Consider the following 14,250-nt stretch of genomic DNA (forward strand, 5'->3'; position numbering starts at 1 on the left):
TGTGTGTGTGTGTGTGTGTGTGTGTGTGTGTGTGTGGGAGGGGGGGGCAGCAGAGGTTGCAGGCTTTGAACTACGGTGCAGTGATTGGATTAGTGGGCAGTTGAAAAGGAAATGAGACTAAGAGGGGATTTGCACACAAACACAATTCAGACTGTTTGCATGGGAACTCTGCTTTGTCAATTAGCACAGTTTTGTCTAAATGCTCGGTTTAGTTTTTTAGTAATTAGTGCAGTTATTGAATCGGAGTCCCAGTTTTTGAATTAAGATGCTATCGCTGTACAAAACCGCAGCGCTTTTTCAAGCTGCTTTTCCATTCATGACTGATTTGTTTTTTTATTGAAAAGTATTTTTTTCTGCCTTTTCAGTCTCAAACCAAAGACGTTATGCACTTGTTTGTCAGCATAAGGCCAAAGCTCAAGCACAAACGAAAAGAGCCCAGAGATCAAATCGCAGGCTTGGGAAGAACCACAGGATCTTTTTGCAGACACACTATACAAATGACTCAGTGTCTGTCCAGTGTGCTAGTGTGTAATTGATGGTTGTGGATAAGTTATAGTACATATTTTACATATGCTTTTCCAACCTTTTTCTGCTCTTAAAGGAATCTTTGGAATATTCACTGTGCAGCTATAGAGTGAATCATTTTCTGTGTCTCATTTTTTCCTTATCTGCAGTTTGGGTGACACACAGCGATGGTACTTTTTGCAGTCAGGAATGAGGTTAAACATCTCTTTCTCAGTGCATAATTCAGATTTAGTCTAGTTAGTCATTTAGTTATTTCGGTTGGATAGAGTCTTAACGGTGACACCACCAGTTATTTTGGTCAAAGGTGGCCTAAAACCGTGGCACCGCCAAAACAGTGTTGGATATGGCAGATTTGGTGTGTGTGTGGCCATAAATAGAGACTGCTGAAGGTACAAGGATGTTCTTAAAGTCTTTGGGTGGTCCAACCTCTCAGGGAGCTTCAGCCTACTTTTTGTGAGTGCCGACACTGAACAGTGGTCATTATTAGCAGACAAACCAGCCCCACCAGCCTGGGATTACCTTCCTACCAAGTGCAGATGTGAACGTCTAAATAATTCTCCCACTCTGTTTTGACATGCTCTATTATAGGTTCTGCATCCTACACCAGATTCTGAAAAAAAAATTGACAGCTGTATGAAATCATTCATTTTCTGGTCTGATGTCATCCAAAAATTGCCATAATTGCCCCAGCCTGGCGTCTCTGGTCTGACTGGCAGAGACAGTACCACTGGGCGAGGTGCAGGGACGTACAGTAGGCTACAGTAAAGGGACGAACGACCACTTTCTTCTGTCTGCTCGACCAACACAGCTCGCCTTTAACTTTCTACTGCACTCACAAACAAAGACAAGACGGGACTTGATGTGGTCAGACCCGAGAGGCTAATGATAGAGTCTCAAACCCAGTCGCAGAGGCTGAGGGTTCTTCAATGCATGTATGGGAACGCACACAGATGCAGTTATGCAACTATGTAAAGCCTGAGCACCACTGGGAATCCAGGGTGAGGGAGATTCACTGCAAACAACAATACATGTAGGATTTTCTGTACATGTTTCTCCTATGCAGAGGTGGATAAAGTATTCAGATGCTCTTCTTAGTGCTCCACTGTGCAATGCATAGTTATGGAAAAAAAAACTGTACTGCTTACTTGTTCTCTCATTGAGAGCTGAATGAGAATTCGTCCATTAATCATGAAGTAACAGCCAGTTAGCAAAGCAGAGGCTGAAAAACTCTGATGCTCACTGCATGAGTAAATTATATTGTTTGTTTAATAGGTTACCAAACTGTAAAAATGGCATGCTGTGGTTTGGTTGGATGTTATGTGCCGGCTGTTTCTTGCTTTGGACTTTCAGGAAGAGCCAGGCTAACTTTACCCTTGTGCTGAGCTGCTAACGGCTGAAGCTTCATAATTAACCCATTTAAGCCTGGCTAATTTTTCAAACTTCCACTTGGAAAGAAATATCCCCAAATGCAGTAACAGCTCACCTTTAAAGTCAAAATAAAGAGCGCTATGGAGACAAGATACAGGGATAATTTTCAAAAACAATACATCTCTGTGTCCCCATCGCCAGGCCTCTTTACAGACTCTTTATAGAGTGACATATAAAAGACTCTATTCATTTTTTTTAATTTCATCTAATCGAAACTGTAAATGAGAGACTATATACCGGCCTTGTAACAATGAGTGAGTATGTGCCGGTGTTATTCAACCTTTAATAAAAAGTCTCAACTACAAATTTGCAACTACCAAATCCGTTTTAATCGTATTAACACTTGGCCTCTTCAATGAATGAGCAAAGCTCGCCAGCCTTTGAAAAATAATACAAAATACAGCCCGGTACTAGTACGGGGACCTCCTGAGTGCAAAGGGTTAAAGGACAGATATAAGAGTGGTATCGACTTGTTGCTTTAAACACACAGTACATCATTTCTGCTACTAAGTGTCTAAACGGTAATAAAAGACAGCGTTTGATGATCTCACAGTGTGGGATTTTGGGAGTTGTTGTTATTGTTAAACAACCACCATTGCCAAAAGAAAGGGATTTGACGTCACTCATGACAGACAAAGGCAAATTTATTCATTAAACTTATATTCACGCGCAGCAAATAGCATTGAATAATTGTGCTATATCACTTGTGAGCAACACAAACAACAGTGTGATAGGAGTGGCTTTCGTTAGTTGTTGAGTCCCTTCCTCACTCTCTGATGTATCATCTGGTCTTTCCCAAGTTATAGAAAGCAGGTGTAAAGTGGATATGACGCCATTAACAGGCGACCTAATGAAGCAGACAGTTATCTTGATTAAAATAGTTCTTCTCTGGGTTGAACATTGTTGGAAACATTTGGGATAACGTAAGATCTAAGGTTTGAGAACAAGGCTGCTGGAGAGATCAGACAGTTTATTTTGTCTGAGCGCCTGGGAAAGGGGTCGGAGGTTGCAGAAGGGCTGTAAAAAAAAATGTCTTCTCCCTCTCCTTCTTCATCATTTCCACAATCCCAAGCCGCACTGTTTAGGAGTTAAAGGATGTGGCAGGTTGATCTTGATTGCTGGTTCTTCCTCTTGGTCTGCTTCCTCTCTTTAGCTGTCCCACTTCTCGAGTTGGTCGCCTCTGCCTCTACCTGTACTTGCCAGACATAATGCTGTCTTGTGGCAGAGGTAGGGGTGGGTTGTACCTGTTGTGCAAGAGCGGTGTAAAGAGATAATGCGCTTTGCTCAAGACAAGCTCTTAGCCGGTACTTTCACCTGTCGTCATTAACACAGTTATCTTCAAATCCCTGCACTACAAACAAGCGTGTCACAGTTTGCTTTCAGATGAATGGGCCTTTCATATTTTGGGCTTTCAACATATAACAAATCCTGAACTTTACCTTTAGGGCAGGCATTTAACCTTTCCAACCAATACTGTTCTGTAAAGATATACAATTAAGTCAGAGTACTACTGTGTCCATAAACTGTTACAGACAAGAGAAAGAGAGATCTAAACCAATTTAGTCTCTTCATCCCGCTGATATTTGGTGTAACATGAAAAACAAACTGCAGAAACTTGTGAAATGCTCTCGCTCCCCACAACAGTTGGAAAATCGAGCAGCAGGGACGTCTCTAGTATCTGAACTGTACCGGGGCTCGGTTCCCGGTAGACTGTGGGAGTAAACCGAGATGCCTTTAAATTCTGGGAGCGTGTTTCCCTCTGGAAGAGATTTCCTATGAAAACAGTCTGTAGTTGAGCGCTTCCAAGAAGTTGTCAGAGATGAGATACAAACACACTTTTACAAGGATACAAAGGACCTTGTGGAAAGCACTTGCTCAAGTCATCTCAAGTCATTTTGTTCCCTGAATTTTTGTGTAACTGAACTCAGCAATTTCACTATGTATACTGCAGGACTCAGAGGATGACCGTGAGCAGCACACACGGATGCAATTACAGGCTCAAGACGTTTTAAATAATACATTTTTAGATCAATAGTAGGATATCATAGTATCACAAGGTGTCTCTGGATTCCTTGGAAAACTGTACATTGTCAAACCCTAAATGTTTCAGCAATCAGGTTTCTTGAAAAGAAGAAGAACATATTGTTGAAAAAACGTAATCTATACCAAATCTGAATATGGGATCAAATTATGTGTTAAGTCTTGAGAGGTCCTGCACTGCAAAACCAAATAGAAGCACACATAAGGTAAGATAATTCTCATGAATGAGTCATGTCTAGTTTACTTACACGACAGCCCCCTCTGGTGGAAAACACGTAGAAACAAATCAAGAACGGTTAATCTAAACGTATAAATGTAAACAAAATAATAGTGTGCCAAAGTAAGCTTGGTATCTGTAGCGTGCTGAAGTAGTGTGTGAGATAATCATTTTGGGGGTAAACTGTGATTCAGTGTCACGTTCCTCTTTGGCACAGTAGCATGCGTGCAAATAACTGGAGTGCACACTGTGTCCTGCCTTCAATTTGGAAAGATTAATCATTACACAATGAACTCGTTTGAGTGGAGAATCTGAAGCGCAAATCAACAAGTGATATAATTCGGCCACAATATGAAGAATTAGCTAAAAAAATAAAAATAATAAAGAAAACAATAAAATGAAGGACCGTAAAGACGACTGAAATTAAAAGAATTGATTTTCTACTTGAAGGGACGAAATGAGGAAGTATTTTTTTTTTTTTAGAGTTTATGTACTTTAATTGAATTGCCTCGAAGTTATTGCAGTTGTCCATGCGTTTACTACAACGTTTATATTTAGTTGTTGTCATATGCAGTGCTGGTCAGCTGGGGTCCTGCAGCAAGACACGCCTCTGGGGCTGAATGGAGTGCGCCGTGCGTGAAGTCCGACCTGCAGCGGATCAAAACTTTCCTATTTTGAAAGAGTTTTTAAATCGATATCCAGTCGACATTACTGATTGGTTTATGGTCGACTAAATGCAGCAATGACTCGAGAGGAAGATCTCATCCGGATTGCAAAAAAACTGGACAAGATGGTGTCTAGAAATAACACGGTGAGACTCTATTTTGACACCCACAGGTGGCGCGTTGTCCTGCCACCTCGTGCAGCGCTGAAGGCCCGTCAATAGCTCTCGTGAAATGGTTTCCACTACGTCGGTTTACGTTGAAAATGAGTTTGATTTCTTCTCTATTTGAGAAGTCTGCACTCGTGTAACACGAGCCTGACTGTATTGTAACAAATGATCAACAGGTGTTTGCGTACATTTCTCCTGTAAGACGATTCAGCTCCGCAGTTTGTGGCTCAACTTTTGCCTGTTTGTCGACAGCTTTATGCAAATCTTCCGCTGTTTGTCGTGTTTAATGGTAATCAAAGTGTGCAACAGAAAGTAAACAACGCGGCCTGCAGGGAAGGTCGTGCGTGTGTTGTGACTGAATGTGCAAACACGACATTGTTTCATGGCGCTCGTACACAGAGGGCTGCAGACTATAACGCCGTAGTAACTTCCAGCCTGTGATCAGAGCCAGCAGGAAAGCTTATTTAATGCCCAGTGTCGTGCATGTTTTTAAATGTAGGCTGTGCCATTAGTTTGTATGTCTTGAATGCTTTTGAAAACACAATACAGAAGTGAAACTGTTACTGCTTACTCCGCAGATTTGAGTTTTTTATGTTCATATTTTTCAAATCTGTATTTTACATCGTTATTATATATTTCTAAATGAACAAGAATTACAAGTCAAAAACAACAATAACATTGACTGTCATTATTTCATGTGTACAGGAGGGCGCCATGGACCTTCTGAAGGAACTGAAAGGCTTCAATATGACACTCAATCTTCTCCAGGTGTGTTCCAGAGTACAGATTTATCATTTCCATTCTACACAAAGTCCTGCACCAATTTGACAGATTAAATCCATGATAGTTAAAGCTCACGGTGGACTTTTTGTGTGCATGTTTATTTTTAGGAAACGAGAATTGGCATGTCTGTGAACGGTATCAGGAAGCACTGCACAGATGAAGAAGTCATTGCCCTGGCAAAGGTCCTCATTAAAGACTGGAAAAGACTTCTGGGTACTGACATTGTCACACGGATTTACATACACACAATTTACAAGGCAGTTAATTAATTGTTTGTGCAATGAATACATTCACAGACAGAATGATTTGCTGATATGATTCCCCCCCTCCCCCCACATACACTCACACAGACTCTGGCCATCCTCACTCTGAGAAACCGGCTGAACTGAAGAACGGTTTGGACTCCAGCAAAACAGCAGCGTCTCCCCACAGCTCCCCCTCCGAGACACACAGCAGGTCAGTTGGTTCACAGCTGTTGCACAGACATCACATATGCAGGTGCAGTTCACATGACATTTAACAAGGACCTCACACATTAGGGTGAAATGGAGATCGGCAACACCTGTCGCACCCAGAGTGACGAGTGTGACTTGACATTACAATTGGCCTACACTATTTCTGCATTTTCTTATTTGCTTTGAAAAATGGCCCAAACCATAGAATAGAAAAGTGTCGAGGCAGTTTGCTGCTTGCAGGCCACAATCTAGCATCTTATCCACTTTAAATTATTGATCGTTTAAAGATGATACAAAACTTTAAATAAAGAAGTTTGCTTCTTAACAATGGTGGCTTTTAAACCACCGTATCTTCACATCTTTGTCATTTAAGTGGTGTTGCATCATCATTTTTTTTCCAGCTCCAGATGGACTGATTTCATTCATACCTGTTGGTAAAAAAATAAATATTAAATGAGAACATTTCATAGATACAAAAATGTAGGAATGGTCTGATGTATACTATAAACATAAATGAGGCCTTATTTCATGTTAGATATTTGTAACAGATTATACAATATAGAAATCATTTACAAACTTCACATTTCATTTAGCTGATGCTTTTATCCAAAGTGGCTTACAACACCAATCAATTTTAGGGTTCAGTGTTTTGCTCAAGGACACTTAGACATGTGGATAGGAGGAGCTGGGATTGAACCACCAACCTTCTGATTAGTGTGCAACCCACTCAACCGACTGAGCTATAGCCTCCCATAAACCAAAACCTGATATGAAATATATAAGGCAGTCATTTGATGGATTCTCAAAGTCATTTTCAAGGCAGTCATGTTTACAAGTATGTTTATAGATCAAAAGCCATGAAAGTAGTGTTATTCTTCAATGTTTTAATTTTTGCATGAACAGTTTTTAACTAAACCACTGAATGTTTTCCAATTCCCCATTCACATTTGAGGTGGAGGTGTGCTGATTTAAATAGTACTATTCAGAGATTTAAATCCTGTACAAGTGAATTTGTCTGATTGTTGGTTGTTTTTTGTTTTTGTTTTTTTTACCCATCTCAACCCTTAATATTAATCCTCTCTGAATGGGGCCAAGGTTGCATTACAACCAAAACCAAGTACATTTTTGGCTTTTCAACAGAAGTAAAAATGACACTTCATTTTGTTTCCGTTAGTGACAGGAGACTGGATGTCAAACCGAAACATAAGTCAGAGCCAGACAAAAAACACGCAAAAGAAACGCAAAATGACAAACACAAAAAGAGACACGCAGATGACCCCAGGGATGAAAAGCATTTAGATAACCTCCAAAATGAGAAACAGCCACAAGAAAGCAGAAAGGAGAAACAAACACCGGCAGAAAATCCCAAACCGGAGATGGATAACAAGACACAGAAGTCTGTACACGATCCAGAGAGTGACAAACACAAATCAGAACCAAGGAAAGAAAGACTGTTGGAAGAACCAAAAATGATGAGACACGTGGAAGAGATCAAAAAAGGGAAACACCCTGAGGAGCTGAAGAAGCACAGCTATGCAGATGACATGAAGAAGGACAGACACAGAGAAGAAAGCCGACACGAGAGGCCGACCATCACGCGAGACAGACCGCTGAGTGAACCACAGAGAGAGAAACCTACGGATGTTCACAAACCAATGTTTGAAAGGTGAGAAGGTGGTGGCTTGAAAACTGATCATTACACATCATGAAGGTCCAGCAGAGGTTCAGTGTGAATGATTTATTTCAGGAGAGGAGTGTTGGACGGCACTATTCTGTATCCCACCAAATTCCCCTCTCCTCCTCGACGGGCGCGGCCTCCTCCTCTGATCAAACGTCCGGCTTTGGTAGTGAAAAAAGACAGGTCAGGTCGCTGATGCTGCCTGAGCTAAAGAGCACTAGAAGTTTTGCTGCTGCTACTGCATGAGGGTCTGAGTTACTCATATGCACCGACACTTTTCCCCACAGTTGTATGGCTGGACACACGGCCGAACAGGATGGTGTCTGTGCATGGTGCATGCTGTGATGAATCTGTCAGGTGTGTGTTAATGTGCCTGAACAGCTTACTATATCGTCGCGGAGTCTTGCTCTGACCTGTATTGTTGTGACTTGTGCTCAGGAAGGACAGTAAAGACTCTTCCTCCCGACATCCTCACCCTCACGTCCCCCGGCCCGCCTCTCCGCAGGCCAAGCGACCGTCAGTGGAAGTAAAGAAAGAGAGGTCAGGCGTGCTTTGGTGCATGTTTGTAAGATGAGATGAAAAAAGAGATTTTCAGCAAAACTCATGCAGATGCTGATTTTCACCTCAGGAAAGTTCCGCCGGACCCAAATGCTCCAATTGCTCCTCTTCCTCTTCACCTTCATCCTCCACCACTGAGGTCAGGCTCATGCTGACTTGCATTGCATCACAGTGATATCTGCTGCTATTACTTATTCTCATTTTGAAACGAGTCACCTCAGCTTACAGGTGTCCTCCCATTTAGAAAAGAGCCTCCGGATCCCAATGCTCCTCTTCCTCCACTCCCTCTTCACCTTCACCCTCCTCCTCCTCCTCCGAAGCTGGATGGGAAAAAGGAGAGAGACAGGTTTGAGTTGTCATTACAGCCTGCATGCGGTCCTGCCTGGAAGTGTCAGAAGGAATATTTGGGGAAAAAAAAAAAAAATCCTAGAATTTCATTTGGAGTTTTCTTCTTCTGCGTTGTTTTGTTTGCTGCAGCAGGAAGATGTCAACAGACTCAAAGCCTCCTCCACAGAAAAAGACGTCAGAGCACGTGAAAAAAGAAAGGTCTAGGATCTGGAAATTGTTCTATCTCAGTCATCCTTGAAAAATAAGTTTGCTGTTGTCTCTGGAGGATCAGTGACCTCAGACTCATCTCTGTTTTTCATTGGTTTTACATAAAACAGAGCTGTGTTGGATTAGTATTGTGACATGTTATTGGGAGCCCCCTAGCCATTGGCACTTGACGTTAAAGCCTGTTCAAAACGTTTTTCTTTTTGCAGGAAAGACTCAGTGGAGAGCAAAGTGTCTAAGAAACACTCAGATGAAGCCAAGAGAGAAAGGTTGGCAAGTCATGAGTGTGAAAATGCCTGTTAAACTGTGGGTGTCACATTCTATGTGATCTGTGTTGGTTTTCTGCACATGAGGATATGAGTTTATTTTACTTTTAATGGCTGGATTTGGCTCAAAATCATCCACAAATGTTTCCTTTTGTCAGGAAAGATTCATCTGACTCTAAACCGCCTCTTCCTAAAAAGCCCAGTTTGGAGGTCAAAAAAGATGGTCAAAAAGAAAAACACAGGTTTGCAGGAGCCAGGAAATAACTTCCACAGTACAACATAAAGCCAAGTGTGTACTTTTTACACTGTATGTGATATTTGTGTCACAACTGCCTCTCTTTTCTTGCAGGAAGGATTCCTCTGACTCGAAGTCCGGCCAACCCATGAAACGCCATTCAACTGACTCCAAACCTGACGGGTACGAGTGAGATGCACCGAAAACCTCAGTCAGACGTTGAAGTGAAACATCAAATCTCGATTGAACTCAGATTTACTGAAAGTGTCTCTTTACTTAGATGGGAATCCACTGATTCAAAGAAGAGCAGCCCACCACCAGCAAAGAAGCTAACAGCTGAAAGGTACTGATTCACTTCCATTTCACTATAAATGACTGATCATGCGTAAATGATTTTCTTTGTCAAAGTGGAAATGACAAAAATGACTTTGACTTTGCATCAAAGGAGAGAGTCTCAGAGCTCCAAGCCTGCTCAGCCTGGACCACCACAGAGGAAGCCCTCTATTGACAGCATGGAGAGGTATTTCAATATTCAAGTCATTGTAGGTTCATTACAATTAATACTGCAGATCGTCACCATTATTTTATAATTATTCCAGTTAAATATAACATAAAGTGAAGAGGAGATCAAGCGCTATAAAAATTCAACTGAGTTGAGTTGAGTTTGCAGAAACCATGAACTATAATACAACTATGCAGTTTTCCTTCAGCTGTACTGAGTATTTTAGCACCTTGTAGTTATTATTTTTTTTTTTTATAGCCTTGAACTGTTTGTGTCAGTTTTCATGCTCCTGTCAGTCTGGATTTCAGCAGCAGCATGCAGCTGTCTTTGGTGAAAAAAGACACACAGGAAAAAGTTAGCTTGTAGCTGGCGGTAACTTTCAGTGGATGGCAAGAAACAACTCAAAATAAACAATAGAAATTAATGTGGCTTCTTTAACAACAACAACAACAGCTTTGTTGATACAATTTTCTGACGAGTGCTTTATATAATGAAAGTTAATAAATAATTGTAGATAAAGGTTAAAGCCTCATTTATGTGAGTGGGTGCAGCGTTGTGATTGATTAAATGTTCTAAATAATCCATAATAAAGTTGAACCAGCTTTAGGAAAACGCAGACACTTAAAACATACTTCTGTGTTTTTTTTTCTACAGAAAGGGCAAAACTGAAGCCCCAAAAACTCCCACCACCCCGACCAGCCCCATGTCACCCAGCTTCAGTTCACCTGGGGCGCCGCTGTCCCCTCACCTGGCCACCGGAGAATCCGTCAGAGACAAGTGCATTGGGATGCTGGCAGCTGCCCTGCGCACAGACAGTGAGGCTAAGATTACACTTTACCATCAACAGTATACTCTGCAGCAGCTTATGTCTTGATATACATAGTGAAACAGACTGCAAAGTGCCATTTAGCACCAAATGGCTGCAGGAGAAACACACTGAAATATGCATGCAGTATGTTGATTTAAGATGAATTATATTTCCCGGTCTTCACAGATGACTACAAAGATTTTGGATCTAACTGTGATGGCATGGCAGCAGAGATTGAAGATCATATCCTTCAGTTGAGCTAATTATTTACCATTATGGCCAGTTTGACTTATCTATAGTTTATTCAGTGATGGACCAGTTGGAAAGCATCCCGTTTGACATTATAAACATCACCAGATATGTGCCACAGTGGAATTAATTCTTCCTTGACTGTGTGATCGCACATATCTACCAGGAGATAAGGGCCACTGACATGAAATATAAGAACAGAGTGCGGAGCCGCATCAGCAACCTGAAGGACCCCAAGAACCCCGGGCTTCGCAGAAATGTACTCGCTGGAAGTATTGACTTAAGGCGCATCGCCACCATGTCGGCTGAGGTACAGAGTGCTGCGACTTCACTTTTACTCATTAATGAACTCTTGTGATGCTCTGATTTGTTTTTATGCACGTTACTAGTTCATGCATAGCTCTGTGTCTCACGCACCTACCTGTTTCGTCTCTTCCTCTCTTTACTTCACATTGTCCCATTCTGCTCCTGCGACACATCAACTTTATTTAGGAAATGGCCAGCGACGAGCTGAAACAGCTGAGGAACGTTCTCACCCAGGAGGCCATCAGGGAGCACCAGATGGCCAAAACTGGGGGCACCTCCACTGACCTGCTGCAGTGCGGCAAGTGCAAGAAGAGGAACTGCACCTACAACCAGGTAAACAGACCGGCACGTACAGTATGTACCAGTTCGAAGTACATGTGAACCAAACCTCACATGCTCTACTAAAGACAAATTCCACAGACTCAAGTGAGATGAAGTTTAGCTTTAATGGGGCTGTCGAAGTGAGTGTGTGCAACAGAGGTGTGTAGGTTATTGCTTCTGTGCCCGCATTTATGTCGTGCTTCCATCCTACTGTACCTTCAACTTCAGGCTGAGGTGCAATTTCAAAATATTTAATGACAGAACACAAAAACGTAGAGGAAAACCAGCAAGGGGGAGGAATACATTTTCACATTACGATGTGTGTATGTATGTGTGTGTGTGTGTGTGTGTGTGTGTGTGTGTGTGTGTGTGTGTGTGTGTGTGTGTGTGTTATATTAAAGTAAAGCAGATGGTGATTTTAATGACCTTTTTCACAGTCTCAGAACAGCGTTTCTCCAGCTGTTACAATAATAATGAAAAATCATTTATTGTTACACACAGTGTTACAGACCCACGCTGAGCCTGTTAATAACTGGTAGTTTGTGGGTGCAGTTATGAGAAGCCTGTGCTGCACTGGTGGAAATACTCCAAACTAATTAGAATGAAGAGAGTAATGCGTTTCAGCTTCATTGACTTCTTCTCTGGATGGTGTAAATTGCTTCTTTTCAGCGTAAAGTCTGATTTATGTGAAAACCTCCTCTATGTTTATTTTAGGTGCAGACACGTAGTGCTGATGAGCCAATGACCACGTTCGTTCTGTGCAATGAGTGTGGTAACCGCTGGAAGGTACGTCTTGCTCTCAACAACTCATCTCTTACAATCTTTTATACTTTGTTGAACCATTTTTAATGCTTTTGTTTTTTTCTAAATTTCAGTTCTGCTGATGCCTTTGAGGTGAAACCACTTTTTTTTTGTGCCCACTGAACTGCTTATTTTCTATAATGAGAGGAAAGGGAGTTTATAAATGATTGCAGCTAGTGATTTAAACCGAAAAAGGTGTATTTACAATTTTTACTTGAAATTTAGAGATTTATACGCATGTGCTAATCAGAGTTTGCCTTATTTGACAATTTGAGGATGAATGTCAGTTTGAAGACTGAGTCATTAAATCAACCCAGTTGTAACTCATCAATAATGATCATGGTGCTGTCACGATGGAGAGACTCATAATGCATTTATCATGCTATGTCACATTGCAGCTGTTAACTTTGTATATATCTAATTCCAATAAAACGCATAAATAATCAAAATGGTTGCCTTTTAAACTTTTTGATAAGAACATTCAGTCACTTCTTACACTTTTATTATTATTATCATCCTATTATTATATAATATTATTTAGTTCAAAACATGATTTATTTACAAATAATATTAAGATTTCATTCTTTGTATTTAGGCACATCACTGCAGCAAGAAAACTATAAGCTGAGCAATTGTTCAATAGTTGCATCGTATGTTCAGTCCTCTAAAATATCACGAGGGCTGAGATGCAACATCGAACAGACATGATACTGACTGTTAGTATGTGGTATTAATCCTTTGTACCTTTTATGCACAGATAAATTTAACACATTTAAAATGAGAAAAGTGTAACAGGAGCTTTTTTTGTTGCACCACTGAGAACATACAGTAGATGGCAGCAGTTCATCAGAACTCAAAGCCCAGTTCCCACGATTACATTTTTTTTCTTCAGAGGTTACTGACCACAAATTAGAAGCTTGCTTGTAAGTGCTGCTCTAAAAGATTGGTGAAGTAGAACAGAGGTGCTACTGAAGTCTTAATGTGACAATATTAAAGCCATTCAACCGTATATATAATCAGAAAAGAAGTCTATTTTGTGATGAACAATATCTTAAATGACACTCCATTAATCTGATGTATCTGAACAAATTCCCACATACAGCTAATGTGTAAAATTCGCTTCTGATGACAGAGACACTGTCTTTATTTCGGTTGAGAAGAAAGAGAGACAAAATCTTCCCCGCTGCCCTCTGGCTGGGTATCCACCATCTGGAGTTTAAACCGCATTAATTTTCTTCTTCTGCATCATTTCCACCATTAAAAGTCCTCTGGTGATGCTCAGCCAGCGCTCGGAAAGCATAACCACTGACTGTGTTACTCTGGTTTGTTAACATCCGTCTCTGAGCTTAAAGTTACACCAAAGCAGGAAAATGTCACCTGAACTTCAACCTAAACTTTACAGATAAACAGGAAATAAAAAAAAATAAAAAATGAATGGTACATTAACCTGCACTTCATTCTGGAAATGATCACACAAGCACGTAAAGATTAATAATCTGCAAAACCCAAATTTTCACTATAATTGGTTAATTGGATTCTGCTACATAATTCCCCATATTCTCATTTAGTGGCAGCTGCTCGGCTCTGCAACCTCTGAGTCCCCCAACAGTTGGTAAATTTTGAGGGGAAAAAAAAAAGCTGTTGAAACAATCTCCAAACTGTTTTTCAAATGAATAAAGCTCACGAGTACCTCA

General features: G+C 41.0%; 1 protein-coding gene across 4 annotated transcripts; it reads left to right on the plus strand.

Moving 5' to 3' along the window:
* The first annotated feature begins 4,821 nt into the window (after window positions 1-4,821).
* On the plus strand, window positions 4,822-13,005 carry tcea3 (transcription elongation factor A (SII), 3). 4 transcript variants are annotated; one of them, XM_069693283.1, is made up of 21 exons: window positions 4,822-5,021; window positions 5,748-5,810; window positions 5,933-6,038; window positions 6,176-6,281; window positions 7,455-7,946; window positions 8,028-8,141; window positions 8,397-8,498; window positions 8,587-8,655; window positions 8,761-8,862; window positions 8,994-9,062; window positions 9,278-9,337; window positions 9,493-9,576; window positions 9,684-9,752; window positions 9,850-9,912; window positions 10,015-10,089; window positions 10,726-10,886; window positions 11,066-11,121; window positions 11,283-11,438; window positions 11,621-11,767; window positions 12,470-12,541; window positions 12,631-13,005. In XM_069693283.1, exons 1-21 carry the CDS (start codon window positions 4,953-4,955, stop codon window positions 12,637-12,639), a joined length of 2,244 nt encoding a protein of 747 aa, XP_069549384.1. In that variant the 5' UTR covers window positions 4,822-4,952; the 3' UTR covers window positions 12,640-13,005. The 4 variants fall into 4 exon arrangements, with proteins under 4 accessions (XP_069549384.1, XP_069549386.1, XP_069549385.1 ...); XM_069693285.1 differs by having other exon boundaries at window positions 8,997-9,062; XM_069693284.1 differs by having other exon boundaries at window positions 8,031-8,141.
* The last annotated feature ends 1,245 nt before the right edge of the window (window positions 13,006-14,250 follow it).

This window comes from Brachyistius frenatus, unplaced genomic scaffold (genome assembly GCF_029030835.1).
Source record: "Brachyistius frenatus isolate BFR_SWC_R1_liver_20210118 unplaced genomic scaffold, ASM2903083v1 Contig_14, whole genome shotgun sequence".
NCBI lineage: Eukaryota > Metazoa > Chordata > Actinopteri > Embiotocidae > Brachyistius > Brachyistius frenatus.